Raw genomic sequence first — 16,419 nt, 5'->3', positions numbered from 1 at the left:
GGTACACTTGTCTATGGCATGTGTGCACCTGCATGTGTGTGCACTTGTCTATGGCATGTGTGCACCTGCGTGTGTGTTGGCAGAAACCCAAAGAGGTGTCCTCCTCTGTCAATCTCTGGCTTCACTGACTCATTCCTTTGAGACAGCATCTCTTACTGGACCTGGATTTAGGCTGTCAGGCAGCAAACCCCAGTGATGCTCCTGTTTCTGCACCCCACAACACTTGGCTTATAGGCATGCATGTCAGGCCCTGATTTAAAAGTCACCCACTAAAGTGGGTGCTGGGGTCCAAACTCACACCCCCATGTTTGCACTGCAAGAGCAACCCTTCAATAAATTATTTCTCTGACCCTATTATTTTTCTTTTTAATATCAAGGACAACATCATCTTGTTGAAATAAAACAGAAATGTTAACCTCTCTCCTCTCCCTCTCATTGTGTGTGTGTGTGTGTGTGTGTACTCTGTTGGAAAGAACCAATAGAAAATGCTTAAGAATGGATATCAAAAATATTCTGCTGTATCATGTACTGTGTCAAGATAGTCATTATGTTTCTGTATAGTGATGATTCTATGTCTGTCGGGTCTCAGGAGGTTATTGGGAAGTTGATCATGCTGCTCTTTCTATGTCTCATCATTCATCATCACCACCTGACACTTATTTCGATGCAGAGAAAAATAGCCCTCGAGTAAACAAAAGAATGCCAGAAACGGTGCTCAGTATCTTGCTTGCCCCAGAACCTGACTTCTTTAAGTAGTTACTCAGAGGGGATCAGCGTTCCATCATGGCCTTTGAGATGTTTCAAGACTCCTAGAAAACTTTGCAGGAATGGCTTTCACCTTTAGCTGACAGGAAGGAGAGGGTGCATTAGAAATAGCAGGAGCTTGCAGAGCTCACTGAGACAGGCATCCCAGGTCTTTCTTGTCAAGTTGTCTTATTTAACCCTTTAGTCAGTCATGATAAATTCTGAGCCGGCAGACTTCATTTTCCTGAGCTGGAGCTAGGTTATAAAACACACAGCCATCCCCAGATCTGGCCTCTAGTAATGTTTGCTTCTACAACCAGTCCTTTGTTTTTAATTTGTTAGTATGTGACCAATCAGCTCAAGTAAGGATTAGAAATGTCTGTTAATGGTTCATTAATCACATTCAAGAGATCACAATCTTTGAAATTTGAGGATGGAAATTTTAATTCTCCTTTGGACTGGCAGTCAGGTCTGTGCCTCTGGGGGAAAGCACTTCCCTTTGCGCCTTCGTTGGCTGACACAGTTTCTGGGGCCATTTGTTAATTATCCCACTTGATATGAAGTCAAATTGACTTCGAATGCTGGCTTTCAGGGAAAGGAATTGTAGAGTTCAATTAATTCAGACTCGGCACATGTGTAAAATAAGCATTTCTGTTTTCTGTTTTCTACGATTGCTCTCATTTCCTCAGGAGCCCTTCTGGGGGATGAGATTAGACATGGGGCCTGGGAGCTGCCTTATTTAACACGAACAGGTGTGGCTCTCTTGATTTGGGGAAATAATCACAGTTTCTGTTTTTCCAGCTTCCTCTGCTGCTATCCAACACTGAATTGAGAGGAGAGTTCAGGATCAGAGGTTTGATCTGTCTGATCTCACGCAGTGGTGGAGGAGGTCAAGCAGTGACAGTACACTTGTGGAACCTCATTGATTCTTGCTTGGGACAGATTGTCAGGATACATAAGGTCCAGCTCATCGCCTGGTTCTCCCTGATGGAATTTGTCTTCTAGACATTTGCTCTCAGTATAGAATCCATGCAGATTTTGGTTTTTATTTCTACTTCAAATTCTTGTCTACTTGCTGGCCTCAGTATGTCTATACTTTTACTGTGAAGGTCTGCAAGAAATTTTGCATGCCTTGCCTTTTGCATATAAGAGTAAGGAAATACTGCCTTAGACTCCTTTTCCTGCTTTTTCACTTTCACAGATTTTTTTTAATTATGTGTATATATAGGGTGTGGAGGTTGGTATGTATGTGTGAGTGCAGGGGCCTTTGGAGACTAGAAGCAACAGATCTCCCTAAAGCTGGAGTTACAGGTAGCTTAGCATCACCCGATATGGGTGCTAGGAACAGAACATTAGACTTCTGTATATCAGTGCACGCTCTTAACCACTTAGCCATCTCTTTGGGCACAACTCTTCTTTCTTGCTAATCCTCTTATGATATTAAATATGCATGTAGACTGTGTTCCTTATAAGGCTTCTGCTGGAGTCATGGGATAAATCGGTTCTTGGGAACCATATTTGTTGGGTATATCTATACTCCCTTATTCTCATTTTAGATTTTTTTTCCCATGAAAGACAGATACCATGGCTTCCTTTCCTTGGGCATCATGTGTTGTCATTCCCAGGACATATCGTTAAGAAACTATCTGTGGTCTCCCTGGATTCACTGGCTCTTGATTGATCAATATTATATATCAGTAGACTTTTAAAAGTGCCGTGCCTGCCTTTTCTTTAACGGCTCAGCTTAGGGAAGGATGACCACACCATACTAGAAACTAGTAGGAAATAAAAACACAATGCTTTAACATTTTTTTTAAAGCATCTTGGTTACAAGTAGATCAATGGTTGTGAACTCTGCCAAATAGTAAAAATATTAAAAATCAGCAGGCCTTTCTGTTCTTAAGAGGTTAATGTTTACACACCATAGAAAGAATGAATAAAAACACTGGGGTATTGGTCGGCCTGGTGATGGGAGCAGTTTGAGCAAATTGCTCAGTGCCCATAAATTAGTCTCACACAGCCAATGCTCTTTCTTCTTCCTATACTGTTGATTGATTGTGTGTGTGTGTGTGTGTGTGTGTGTGTGTGTGCGTGTGTAGCCATGCCAGTACATACAGGTGGAGTCAGAGAACAACTTGCAATGAATCAGATGTGAGTTAGAAGGAATTGAACATGGATCAATGGGTCATTGCCTTGCTGCCCCATGGAGGCGCCTCAACTCACGGACCCCTAACATTTAAAATTTGTATTCCGAAGATAAAAACCCAGAAAAAAAACATGTAATTTATTTAGTGTTTGTAGTGTTGTATGCAGACGTGTTTGTGTTTAGTTTAATATAAGCTTTCTTAAAGAATAATGAATTGTCTTCTTCAACTTCCTTATGCTTTTCTGCCTTGTGATGGGTTCTGTCACAATACCTGAGCTATTGTGAGAGGGCTCCCTGAGAATGGTTTATGTTCCTTATTACTCAGAATGATTCCTTGCAGATCAGCAGTGATAACAGAGAACACCCAGTCCTTTCTGCCCACCCATACCAATACCACATTCAGAGTGTCCCTGGGGTCACTTTTATACACATTTAAAGCTTGTAAGGGGAAAAATTGGAAAATTTGGTCAGATCTATACAACTTGCTATTTTTAATTTAATACCAGATCTATCTAAATAGTGTACCCCAAACTTCAAAGAATGGAAACACAACCCACATAACCAAACTTCCTCCCCAGGTCTAAGGTTCTCCACACCTCTGAAATTCCTTTCTTCTCTGGTTCATGTTCCTCTGCCTATGCCTGAAACCACCCCAGGGTGGCGTTGCTTTAGGAAAGGGCCCCTGAACCATTCTCTGTCTTGCTCCTCGTCCTCTTCTTTCCTCCACTTCCCCTCTCAGTCTCCAAATACAAAAGAAGTTCATGCCTATTTGTTTATTTGTTTTCTGGCAACTGAACTGGAATTTTGATCAAATGAGACTTTTTTGGGTCTGTCAGGAGGCCAGCAGTAGGTATCCCGTGCTCCTTTCAACTTCCTGTTAAAAAGGAATTTACAGACTGGAAGGAAAGGGAAAAGAAAGCCAGAAACTTCAAGGGAAGGTACAGTATGTAGACTTCCTGCTTCTGGCCTTACCTTCTCCATGGAAAGCAAATATTCCAGGTAACAGATTTCTTAATCACCATAAAAAAGAATTCAGTTTGGGATTTGTGCTGGCTCAACTGAATACTCTGTTAGTTGTGCACTTTGGGGGAAGTGAGTGCCACTTAAAAGCAGCTTAAGAAAGGTATATTTGCCCTGTGGAATGCTGATATACACTGTAGGATACTGTGCATGGACATCAAGAAAGGACATCACACTAGTCTTCCTGGACATCCTTGTTCAGACTCTTCAGTTTGAGTCACTATGGATACCTATTTTCCATACCAAGCCCAAGTCCTTTTGCCTTGATGTCTCTGGAAGTTGTCTGAGGCTCTGGAGACATTCACCAGAAGGAGACGGCTGCAGGACACTTCCATACTGGTTGCTGCTCAAAGCGGCAGTGGTCACCTCGGAGGCACTGCAGGTGACCCAATCATGGTGGCATTTGCTCAAACTCTGCAGTGCAATTCACTAATGATTATCCTGCTAGCACGGGCACACCTAAAACTCCCTTTGTCTTTTCTTCTCTTCATTTCCAGCCTGGATGTGTAAATACCACAGAAGTGGACATTAAGAAGTCATCCCGAATGAGAAACCCACACAAAACACGCAAGGTAAATAGATGTGTGTCCTGTGGTCTTGCTGAAGTATCTACTTTCAACACATCCATCTCAAAAAACCCTCCACCATGTCATGAGCATACGTCACCCTGGGATTCTACCCTGATAATTCCTTTTCTAGGTCGATGTAAGCAACATATACCTCTCCTTATAAGATCCCAATGGCAAACCAACATACATCCCACTAGAGTTTGCCCTGGAGAACCAGTCAATCTTTTGGGCTGCCTTATAGAACATGGTTGAGAATCTACTTACACTGGAGAGTCCTCCACCCAGTATGGATGACAACTTTTCCATGACTACATAGATGGATTTCCCTCAGTTAACTTTCCCAGCCTGGGTACTCTAACATCTCCATAGACCCTGTTTTGGAAGAGTCTAAGTACAGTCATGGCAAATTGCTTACAAATGGCTGAGTGGTACAGGAAAGAATCTCAGATAAGGGTACTGTGACCCCACCCCCCTCCACTCTCTTTGAGAGGACTCGACAGTCAGCAGGCTCACTGGTAATTAACTCTTGCAAGCAGCCACCACCGAGTTTCTGTAAATGGTTGCCATGTTTCTTGGAGGGCCTTGCTCTACAACACAGTTGGAGGTAGAAGGGTGATGCCATGGGACTGTGGCAGGAGGTGAGAAGAAAGCTAATCTTCATTTTACATCACAGGGTAGCATCCTCCTTGAGACTATCAGACAGGTACAGGAGATGGACCTGGTGGGGAAAGATGCTATCAATGAGAAAATATAGTATTTATGGAGGGACTGTCTTCAGGAAAGGGGAAGTCTAAAATATGATTATTACAGAAAGAGTAGGAGGCTCTCTTCTTAGCAGCAGCATTTTTGTGACACAGCCACAGGTGTGGGCAGCACTTTCCAGTCTGCAACAAGAGAAAAGCTGTCCTGATTATGAAGCACTGTGCCCGTGCATCACTTCTTAATAGACATATTAACTATATCTTGATTAATGTCATAATTAATAATTATATAATATAGCATATATTATATATAATAAATAACATATATATAGTTTTGGGATTATAATATAATTACACCATTTCCCCTTCCCTATCTTCCTTTCAAACCCTTCCAAATTTCCCCCATCCCATGTTCTCTTTCAAATCCTTGGACTCTTTTTTAAATTGTTAAAGTGTGTGTGTGTGTGTGTGTGTGTGTGTGCATTCCTTAATATAAAAGTACAACTTGCTCAGACTGTATAATGTTACTTTTATGGGTATGTTTTCAAGGTGGACCATTTGGTATTGGATAACCAATTAGTGTGCTCTTTCCTGGGGAAAGTCCTTCTCCCATTCTGGGAGTTCAATAGTTGCCAATAGTTCTTTGTCTGAGATTGAGGCCTCCATGAGCTTCCCCCTTTCCATGTTAGTTTGTTTAATAGTTCTTTCTGTAGGAACTGTTTAGAAAACTTTGCTGCTGAGATTTTGTGGGTGTAGCTTTCCTGGCATCTCCAGGAGACAGCGGCTTTTCTTAGTCTTAAGGACAAATTCTCTTAGTCTTAGGAACAAATTTCGTAGCCCTTTCTTCTATTCTTAACTCCAGAATTTCGTGACTGAAGCTGCCAAGTTCTGTGCTTGTTGGAACTGAAACTTGTCTCCCTCATTCAGCAACATTTTAACCAGTTTTCTGCCTTTGGTTGTTATCTTTACTGTCTAAGCTTGGCTGTCCTGGAACTTGCTCTGCAGACTAGGCTGGCCTCAAACTCAGAGATCCACCAACCTCTGTATTCCTAGTGCTATGATTAAAGGGGTATACCACTACACCCTGCTCTAAGCTTTTCTTGAAATCCTTTTCACAAGTTAAAAACTTAGCTGGGTGGGTTCTTGCCCTGAGATCACCATTCCATTTATTCAATTTCTTAATTCATTTATCTCCTTGAACATGGTATTTTAGCTCTATTCTACTTCCTGGTGCTCTTTTTCTCAATCTGTACATTTTGTATTTTTATTTGCTCAGCTTGTTTCTTTTTATTATATGTCTTCATTAGAGTTGTCCCTAATAATCATATAACAGAGTCTATATTGAGATTTCCTCTGCCAATGGAATCAATATAAAACTTTTCAATTTAGTCTCAGGTGGACTCTAAACCAAGGCAAAAAGCAGCCCCATTCCCCACCTAAATATAACAACAGCAATCTCTAGTCTATATGCTAATATTCTTTCCCCCTGAAATCTCTTGAGCCAACACCACACAGTTATTTAAACTCTTAGCACCACTGTCTTCCATGCTCCTACTAGTATGGCCCATTAAGCAGTGCTTAAAGCATTTCATTGCTTTCCTAACCCAAGATCCTAAAGTCCATATTATTCCCAATAAAAACATGGTCAGGCCTATCACAGTACCCCAGTCCCTGGTACCAACTTTTGTCTTAATTAGAGTTTCTATTGCTGTGAAGAGACATAATAACAATGGCAATTCTTTAAAAAGAAAACATTAACTGAGGTGGTGGTTTACAGCTTCAGAGGGTCAGTTCATTCTCATCATGGTGGAGCATGGCAGCATGTAGGCAGACATGGAGCTGTAGAGGTAGCTGAGAATCCTATGTCTCACAGGCAACAGGAAGTGGTCTGTGACACTGAATGAAGCTTAAGCAAAAGAAACCTCAAAACCCGCCCCCACAATGACACACTTCCTTCAACAAGGCCATACCTATTTCAACAAGGCGACACCTCTCAATAGTGACACTCCCTATGAACTTATGGGAGGGACAATGACATTCAAACTACCATATGGGCCATTTTGAGAAAAGTTATTTTTTTTTAGTTTTTAATGTATTATTTGAGAATCCTTAAATGTATATATGTGGATAATATGTTTAGATCACATCCACCCCCTACTCTTTTTTTTTTCAACTCCTTGCAACAGATATAGATTAATACAGAGGCTTTCACTTAGTCAACAGCAAGAAATTGTAGAGTGGTCAACACTAAATGGGACATTAGTTTAGCCCCTACTGTTCCCAAGGCTCAAGGATCATCATAGAAGAGGGAGCAGAAAGGATGTAAGAGTCAGAGGATATGAAAGATTGCTATGACACAATCAGCAAGACAGAAGAGGCCCATTGCACACAGGAACTCACGGTGGCTCTGCCAGCATGCACATGACTGTATAAAATCAAACCAGCAAACATTCCAGCATGGATGGGGGAAGGGCACACAAAGTAACATGTAGTTGAGGCCTATTGGCAATTGAAAGCTACTAGGGATATGAATGTCTGTTTTTAATTATTTGTTGTTAGGTGATAAAGTCTCATGTGTCCCAGGATGGCCTTGAACTCACTGTGTAGCTGAATATGACCTTTTGATCCTTCTTCTTCCACTTTCTGAGTGCTAGGATCAAGGATGTGTGCCACCACACCTGATTATATATAGTGAAGCAGACGCTGGGCAAGCACTCCACCACTGACCATTCCCAGCCCCAGTGAAGAAAGAGTGCTTTCTCATTTGTAAAAAATATGTATGCACACACCATACACACACCACATATATACGCATACCTTACAGATAGAACATATACACACCATATACACACCACACACACACACCATACACACAGCATGTTGACTGAGTTTTCTGTCCCACCTGGTCCTGCCTGGTCAGGCAGTTATTCAGTCACAAAGAAATACACAGAGGTTTATATTATTTATAAACTGATTAGTTAGCCTATTAGCTCAGGCTTCTTATTAACTCTTATAACTTATATTAGCCCGTTATTCTTGTCTGTGTTAGCCACATGGCTTGGTACCTTTTTTGGCGAGGCAGTCACATCTTGCTTGTTCTGTGTCTGGCTTCCTCTGTGTCTGGGTAATGACCCCAGACTGAAACTTTCCTCTTCCCATAATTGTCATTGACATGCCTCTACTTCCTGCCTGGTGGCCATCACCCAGCCTACACTTCCTGCCTGGCTACTGGCCAATCAGCATTTTATTACAAATAATACAAGTAACAGGATTAAAAGAAACATTGTTCTACAGCACACTCACACCCACATAGAATACATGCACACACGCGCATGCACACACATACACACACCCATCTCTAGCCAGCACCAGTCATTCTAAGAATCGCCTAGGGATTGGTATCATTGACAAAGAACATTCTGTGCCTCAGAAGACCTTCTTTTCTGTGGTTTTAGCCTCCTGCAACTCCAGCATTCTTCTAAAGTGGGTGTTCCTACATGAAGATGAACCAAAACTAAGGTTTTGGTTTTTTGTTTGTTTGTTTGTTTTTTGAGGTTTAGGAACCTTATTTCATGTTGTTGTTTCCTTCCTTCAAAGATCCCAACATAGCCCAAGTACTTTTTCTTTTGAGGTAGTTTCCCTTTATGTTAGAACGGAAAAAACACAGAAAGAGTCACAAAGTCCATTTAGATGCAACTAGCAAGGATTTTGCCACTCAGAACTCTCTGAGACAAAGAGCAAAGGCAGTCCACAGCGAGCCCAGCTGTGTAGACACTCCTGGTTCCTTTCATCTACTCCTGGCGAACCCTCGGCTCACAACACTAGTGCAGCCAAACAGAATTCAAAAGTCAGTCAGCTCTCTGAACAGGGCAGTGTGCTCCCACTTCCCCCTGAATGATTCAAAACTCCCTTCCTGTGGCTGACTGAGCTGTGGGACCACTGGGAGAAGAGAGCAGAGAGGTAAACAAGTGGAAATTGGGTATGCTGAGGTCATCACTCACCCCCTCGTAGCACTGGCCTGTGTTGTTATCGGAGCTGAGCTTCCTCGGCCTTCCTTCCAGAAAGCCAAGAGTAACAGGAGAGCTTTTCACACGCCTTCAGTGATGGCGGAAACCTGTGGGGAAGGCAATGAAGTGCTGTGGAAAGAAAGAATCAGTGTGTCAGCTCAGTTTGTCTAGCGCACACTTGGGGGTTGTGGACATTATTCCTCCAAAGAATATACCTCTCTCTCTCTCTCTCTCTCTCTCTCTCATATGTAATTTTAGGTAGATATAAAGTAATGATTTCTTATTTATTCTTCAAGTATCCTTGGTGATATTTATCCCTCCTGCCTTCCTCTTCTCTACTACTGCTTTGATTTTTAGATGTTTGATAGGAAACATCATGAAATTAATTTTTAGTAGTTCATTGAATACACGATAGCATGTGCTTTTTAGACAGTCTCTGGTTACCAGGGATACTTTGTCCTGACCCTTTTCTTATTTTTACTATAGTCAGTCTATGGTTTACAAAATGACATCCGAAGCCACAGTCCTACCCACACACCTACACCAGAAACCAAGCCTCCAACAGAAGACGAGCTGCACCAACAGGTACGCCCACCTGTGAAATGGCCAACTGGGGGTTCGTGGGACAGCAGCTATGCAGAGGAGAGAATGAGCATTCATACTGGGTGGGATCTGTACGGTTCTTTGTATGTTCAACTGCTTCCTAGAGATTTACAATGGAAAGGCAGTGGGAGCTAGTCATGGTGGCACGTGCCTGTAATCCCAGCTTGCAGAGGCTGAAAGTAGGAGGATCAAAGTTTCCGGGAGAACTGTGTTTGAGCACAGACTCTGTCTCACAATAAAAACAAACCAACATGTTCAACAAAGGGGCAGAAGTAAGTGTAGCTCAGTTGGAAGTGTGTTTGCTTGGCCTGTGCAAGACCTTGGGGGCTAATCTCCAGCAGTACTGTGTAATGTGCATTGATCTGATTCTAAGACATGATCCTTGAAACATATAATACATGGAAATGCTTTTCAAAACTCTTCACTAATTTTTCCCTTCTTTGCCTTCAGACAATTTTTGGCAACCATGCACCTGCCTTAGAGGTGTCTGGATCATTGAGATTGCTCTGTACCCTAGAGCTGTGTCTTAAAGGAGTGGGCAGCATCTTAGCGACAGAGTCTTATTTCCCACATGAGCTGATATGATCACCAGAGAATGTGGGCGTTTCTGTTTCTGCAGCCCTAATTTCTCTAACTTTTTGAGGTTTGGCATGATCAATCCTCGTGTGTCATCATGACCTGCATGTTCCTTTTTCAAAGTTAATTTGTCTCCAAGAAATATTTCAAAGCCAGTGCCAAAGTCTCCTATCAAATCATAGTTGACTTAATCAGAGGGATGATCCTCCACTTTTGATTATTTTCCCTAATATTTTACTGCTCTGTGCTTTATCAATATGTTAATGTTAGTTTTTATGCTGTATCTATAATTACCATCAGGAAAAAGTAGTTTGGGGCTTCTTTTCTAAAGTAGTTTTATCATGTATTTATATCTATATGGGCATGTGCCACAAGCTGATAAAATTACTTTCAAAATACATAATTCTAATCCTTTCTTTGGATAACACAAGGATGTAAAATTTATTTTAAAATTATGGTAACCAATAATACTCCATTTGTTTTATGAGTTAAATCTTTGCAGAGTAATTGGATTCTGAATCTAGTTGTTTGTCAAGAATGTTTAAAACCCAACATAGCACTTTTCAGATAAAGTTACTTTTTTTTGAAGCAAGCATTGAAATCAAATGCATTGCTGTTCTAAAGTTATACTGGTTATGTTTACATTCAAATAGATTATATATTTTCAACCCTTTCAGAGTTTTCTGCTTTCGCATTTTTCTAGCTTTAGCTTTTTTTCTAGAAGGGACTCAGCGGGAATTGGAATTTAGAGTAGAGAATCAAGATGCCCTGTTTATGCAACGATGTCTTCAACTTTTTTTTTTTCAGATAAAATACTGGCAAATACAGTTAGATAGACATCGATTAAAAATGTCAAAAGTTGCTGATAGGTAAGCATTCAAGATATCACTGCATTCCTTATTTTTTAAAGAAGTGTTTATTTTTATTTTATGTGTTTGTGATTTGTCTGCATGTATGTCTATGCATGTGTGTGTCCGCTGCCCATAGAGGACAAAAGGAAGCATTGGATCCCCTGAAACTGCAGTTACGGATGTTTGTAAGCCACCATGTGGATTCTGAGAATCGAACTCAAGTCCTCTATAAGAGCAGCCAGTGCTCTTAACCACTGAGCCATCGCTCCAGTCCCACGCTATAAACTTTAAATGTCATATGACAGCTGTGTTGAAGATAGTAACCAAGTGGTTGGAGGCCAATGAAAGTAAATGTTGAAACATTTGCTGGACTATGTTGTATTATTTTTGCCCATGAAAAAAAAATCTGAAGAAGTCTCTCATCATAGTTTAAAGACAATAGAATAATGATTATCTTACATTTCAGAAGTCCAATCCTTGTGAAACCAAGAATCTGGTTGATGGGAGTGGCTTCTTCTCACTCCTGATAGAAACAAACCTATTAACTTATCTTTTCCTATTTGGCAACCTGGTGACTGTAAATTCACTAAAATTCATAATGAGTTCTTCTATGTGTTAAGAACTTGAATTAAACTCAATTTTAGATTTACCTTTTCTTAATTAAAAAATCTGTGTTTGTGAAAATAAAACATCATATTTTCAGTGAATTAAAAAACTTTTAGTGGCTTATGTTTTTCCAATGTGGATTCTGCTAACAAACATAAACAAACATGGGATATTATAACCTTCCCTCATTTCCTTCCCCTTCCACAGAGGAAGTGACTTAGAAAATAAAAGTCTATTCTTAATAAAAATATATGCTGTTTGCTTAACGAGTCTCCCAATTATTCTTTTCCAACTTTACTCCATCTGCTTACCTTTTGTTTTTGATAGGATTCTTTTAAAAATATTAGCTAGGGAGTCCTATCTATATTTGATGCAAAATTTGTCTTCCAATCCTTTCTCCAACTTGGCCACCATCTGCACTGCTAGGAATGTGCTAGCTAGCCAGGATGGGAATGACGCTCAGTACTTACTGCTCAGGCAGAGCTGGCCATGTAGTTTTTACAAGAGCATACTCGCTTCCATATTCAGGCTGGAAGGTAGAATCCTCAACCACATCTGCCTGCCAGATGTAAGTTGTTGCCTGCAGGATGTGGAAACATAGAAATTGCTGTTGGATTTCTTGCTGTAAGTAGATGTGGATTCCCTGGCCATCCATATTCATGCTGTTTTCCTTACTTTGAACAAAGTATTATTTCAGGTTGAAAAATGAAGCTGGAAATGTTTTTTCCCTCTGTTTTCTCCCTAGTCTACTAAGTTATACGGAACAGTATGTAGAGTATGACCCGTTTCTTGTGCCACCTGACCCTTCCAACCCATGGCTCTCAGATGATACTACCTTCTGGGAACTTGAAGCAAGGTAAAGATGTGCTCTCTTCCTTTCAAATATGTCAGTTACTTAAGAGCATGTGTGTGAAATAGCAGAGTCAGGAGCTGACTTCTTGTAAAGGTGATTTTGCTTTGCTTTGCATCATCCATGATTTATCATTCTGAGTCAAAAAGAGACTTTAGATACAGGCTTTCACCCTGAGATCTGGCCTGCTTCTAGAGCACTGTTCTTTTGTAGTGAGAAGGCCACTTGGCCACTTGTTCATTTCCTGGCCTAGACCCCCAAAATAACCACAAAGAAACTGTATTAATTAAATTACTGCTTGGCCCATTAGCTCTAGCTTCTTATTGGCTAACTTTTACATATTAGTTTAACCCATTTCTATTAATCTGTGTATCGCTTGTGGCTGTGGCTTACTGGCTAAAGTTCCAGTATCCATCTCTGGTGGCCACATGGCTTCTCTCTGACTCCACCTTTCTTTCTACCAGCATTCAATCTGTCTTCCCCACCAACCTAAGTTCTGTCCTGCTATAGGTCCAAAGCAGTTTCTTTATTTATTGATGGTAATCACAGCATACAGAGGAATCTTACATCATTTTTCTACCAGAAAGGATGTAATCTAGTCATTCATGGCAACCCAGATGGAACTGTAAAACACTATGTTATATGAAATAAGTGGCTTACAGAAACAAGAGAACCATGCGATCTTACAAAATATAAAAACCCAGGAAGCTGAGAGTAAATGGTGGTTACATAGGTTAGGAAAAGTAGAAGAGAAGGGGGCATAAGGAAAGGCTGATCAATGAACATTAAATAACAGTCTCATGGGATCTAGGAGCTCTAGTATGCTGTATGAAGTAGGGTGACTGCTGATATCTATGTGTTGTGTATTTGAAAACTCTAGACAAAGGGATCCTGAATACCTTAGAAACATACTGCTTGAAAAGATGTATTTACCCTGATTTAAACATTACACAATATGCATGTTCCAGAATATCATGTGTGTGTGAGTTTTATATATTCTAAAACTTTAATTTTTGAAACAAATTTACACTGCTGAAAGAAAGAACTGACCCAAAATTAGGGGTGACATTTTAAAGGTAGGTTATTCAGAGTTCAGATCCATCTTTTTTTAAGACTCAGTCCCTGCTAATAAATCATTTGAAAATGCTTTTAGTCATACAGGCTTGTGTTTAGGTAAAATGGATGCCAAACCCTCACTCAGTTAAGCCCAGGACAAACACGTCTATATCAGCTTCATTTGAAAACTAGATAAACTCACCATGAATACAGAGAAACTGACTTTTAAAAACCCAAGCATAATTTAGAACTCCATATTTCTTTGGTGAGCTATGTGGGGAGTTGCAGCATCCATCTTGAGGCTCATTCAGAGGTGGTGTCATGTATCTTTACAAAGACAGCATAACTATTCAATAGCACTTCTGTTTTGTTTTGCTTTAGGCAGGGTCTCCTGTAGCTCATGTTGACCTTCAACTCATTATGTAGCTAAAGATGACACCCAGCTCCTTAGCCTTCTACCTCTTACCTCCTTGTCACTGGGACTACAAACCTGTGATATCACACAAGGCTCCAGGTTGTATTTATGAGCCATCTCTTTTATATCCAGCCATATATCTCAAATATTTACCAATTCAGTCTTCAGTCACAAGTTTTGTACATATATATGAGGAATCTGGAACCCCCCAATCCATGACTAAATACTGTTCATATTTTATTGTAACAGAGTCATATGTAGAAATGAGGCCTTTTCGGTACAAATGCATCATTCCAAGAATGACTAATGCCAGACTGGAACTGTGTAGTGGATGAAATAAGGCTCTGGGTAATAATGGCTGGATTTTTGCCCCTTATTTCTTATATAGCAGTATCACGTTATAACTCTTTATGTATCGGCTTTTTCATCTACATAAAATGAGGGGGAATGCCAGTCTCATAAAGTTGCTATGAATCTGTCCAGACTCTTAGTTACAGATTGTGTTATTAATCTAATTTATACCTCCCCGTGATTGCATGAAAAGTATATCATCAGTGATATATTACTATTCTAGAAGATAAGCTAAAGACAGTCATTCTTCTAAGGTGTGTATTATGTATGATAAAGAAAATAGGAATTTGCCCAGGCATAGTGGCACATGTCTTTAATCCTATCACATGGGAGGCAGCAGCAAGTGGATCTCTGTAAATTCAAGGTCAACAGGGTCTACACATGGTGAGTTCCAGGTAAGACAGGGCCACACAGTGAGACCCTGCCCCACCTCAACCCCCCCAATGGAAATTGTAATAAAAAGAATATATTTATTCTTATTTTCTCTCCAACAGCAAAGAACCAAGTCAACAGAGAGTAAAACGATGGGGTTTTGGCATGGATGAGGCATTGAAAGACCCAGTTGGGAGAGAGCAGTTCCTTAAGTTTCTAGAATCAGAATTCAGCTCAGAGAACTTAAGGTAAGACACAGTTTGTCATTATGAGTTAAAGAGCCACTTTTTTTTCTAGTTATTCTAGATGTAATACACCTGTTGCTCTCATATTATCACAAAATTATGTAAACAAATTTCATCTCTGACACTAAAGATGCAAGAAAGATAGCAAAACAAAAGTTATCCAGCATTATCAGTTCCTTTTCATAATTTATTTTCATGCTTCCTCTGGATTTGTTGACTACAAAAATTTAAAACTTTTGAAATTGACACCATAAAAATTTACAATCCCAAGCCTGATATTCTGACAAAATGGAAAAGGTCTCTATCTATTGAAATAGGAGTGGCGGGGCTGTGTCCCCAGCACCCCAGCCGCCTGCTAGCATATGCCCGAAATAACAACACATAAATTGTATTCTTTTAAACACTGCTTGCCCATTATATCTAGCCTCTTCTCAGCTAATTCTCACACCTGGACTAGCCCATTTCTAATAATGTGTGTAAGCACCCCAAGGTGCACTTACCGGGAAGATTCTAGCCTATGTCCATCCTGAGTTGGAGCTTCATTGCGTGTGTCTCTGAGAGCAGAGCTATCTCGCGTCTGTCTGAAGAGTCTTACCTCACTTCCTCTTCCTCCTGTTTACTCCTCCCACCTATGTTTTAACCTATCAGGGCAAGCAGTTTCTTTATTTAATTAACCAATGACCTTCCTCCATCAATTAGCTAAATGTGTTATAGATCCAATTGCAGTTTCTATTGAGTCATGCGGAGTTAAGCAACAGAATAATTAACTCAGCACAGTAATGATATTGAAGGAAGTAGAACTTTGTTTAGTGGTAGAAAACTGACTTAACAGATGGCAGCTATTAATCCTGAAATCTCAACCTCCATTTTCCTTGTCTGGTTACAACTTAGTACCTGTATCTTTTTCACCAACTTTTTACCATAATCATTTTTGTTGTACTCTGGTCCATTTGTTTTCACAACAGATCAAAATGAAGATGAGTTTGTGTCTTAGAAGTGTACTTTATCATGAATGGGTGTTGTATTTTGTGGAAGGTGTTTTAGGAATACAAGGAACATATATAAACACAATAAAGGCAATAAACAGCAAGCCAACACCAAACTACTGGAGAGAAACTCAAAGTGATTCCACTGCAATCAGGAACAAAGCAACATTGTTCACTCTCTCTTTATCTAATCAATAAAGTACTCAAGTTTCTAGCTAGAGCAATAAGACAACAAAAGGAGTTCAAGGAAATACAAGGCAGAAAAGAAGTCAAACTTTCAATATTTGCTGATAATATGATAGTTTACATAAGTGACCCCAA

General features: G+C 40.2%; 1 protein-coding gene across 6 annotated transcripts in view; it reads left to right on the top strand.

The window, feature by feature from the left end:
- Rgs7 (regulator of G protein signaling 7) overlaps nt 1–16,419 on the top strand; it is a 351,190-nt gene that overhangs the window by 309,407 nt on the left and 25,364 nt on the right. For 5 of the 6 annotated variants that reach the window (XM_050142894.1, XM_050142892.1, XM_050142897.1 and 2 more), the window contains 5 exons: nt 4,408–4,482; nt 9,674–9,772; nt 11,174–11,235; nt 12,569–12,679; nt 14,990–15,115. In XM_050142894.1, coding sequence (XP_049998851.1) covers nt 4,408–4,482; nt 9,674–9,772; nt 11,174–11,235; nt 12,569–12,679; nt 14,990–15,115 — 473 coding nt within the window. The remainder of the gene's footprint in view (nt 1–4,407; nt 4,483–9,673; nt 9,773–11,173; nt 11,236–12,568; nt 12,680–14,989; nt 15,116–16,419) is intronic. The other variant, XM_050142896.1, reaches the window with a different exon arrangement.

Source organism: Alexandromys fortis, unplaced genomic scaffold (assembly GCF_014885135.2).
Source record: "Alexandromys fortis isolate MF-2015 unplaced genomic scaffold, M_Fortis_MF-2015_v1.1 scaffold_51, whole genome shotgun sequence".
In the NCBI taxonomy this organism is placed as follows: domain Eukaryota; kingdom Metazoa; phylum Chordata; class Mammalia; order Rodentia; family Cricetidae; genus Alexandromys; species Alexandromys fortis.
The sequence above is the reverse complement of the archived record's forward strand: the minus strand, read 5'-3'. Positions and strand labels throughout refer to the sequence as shown.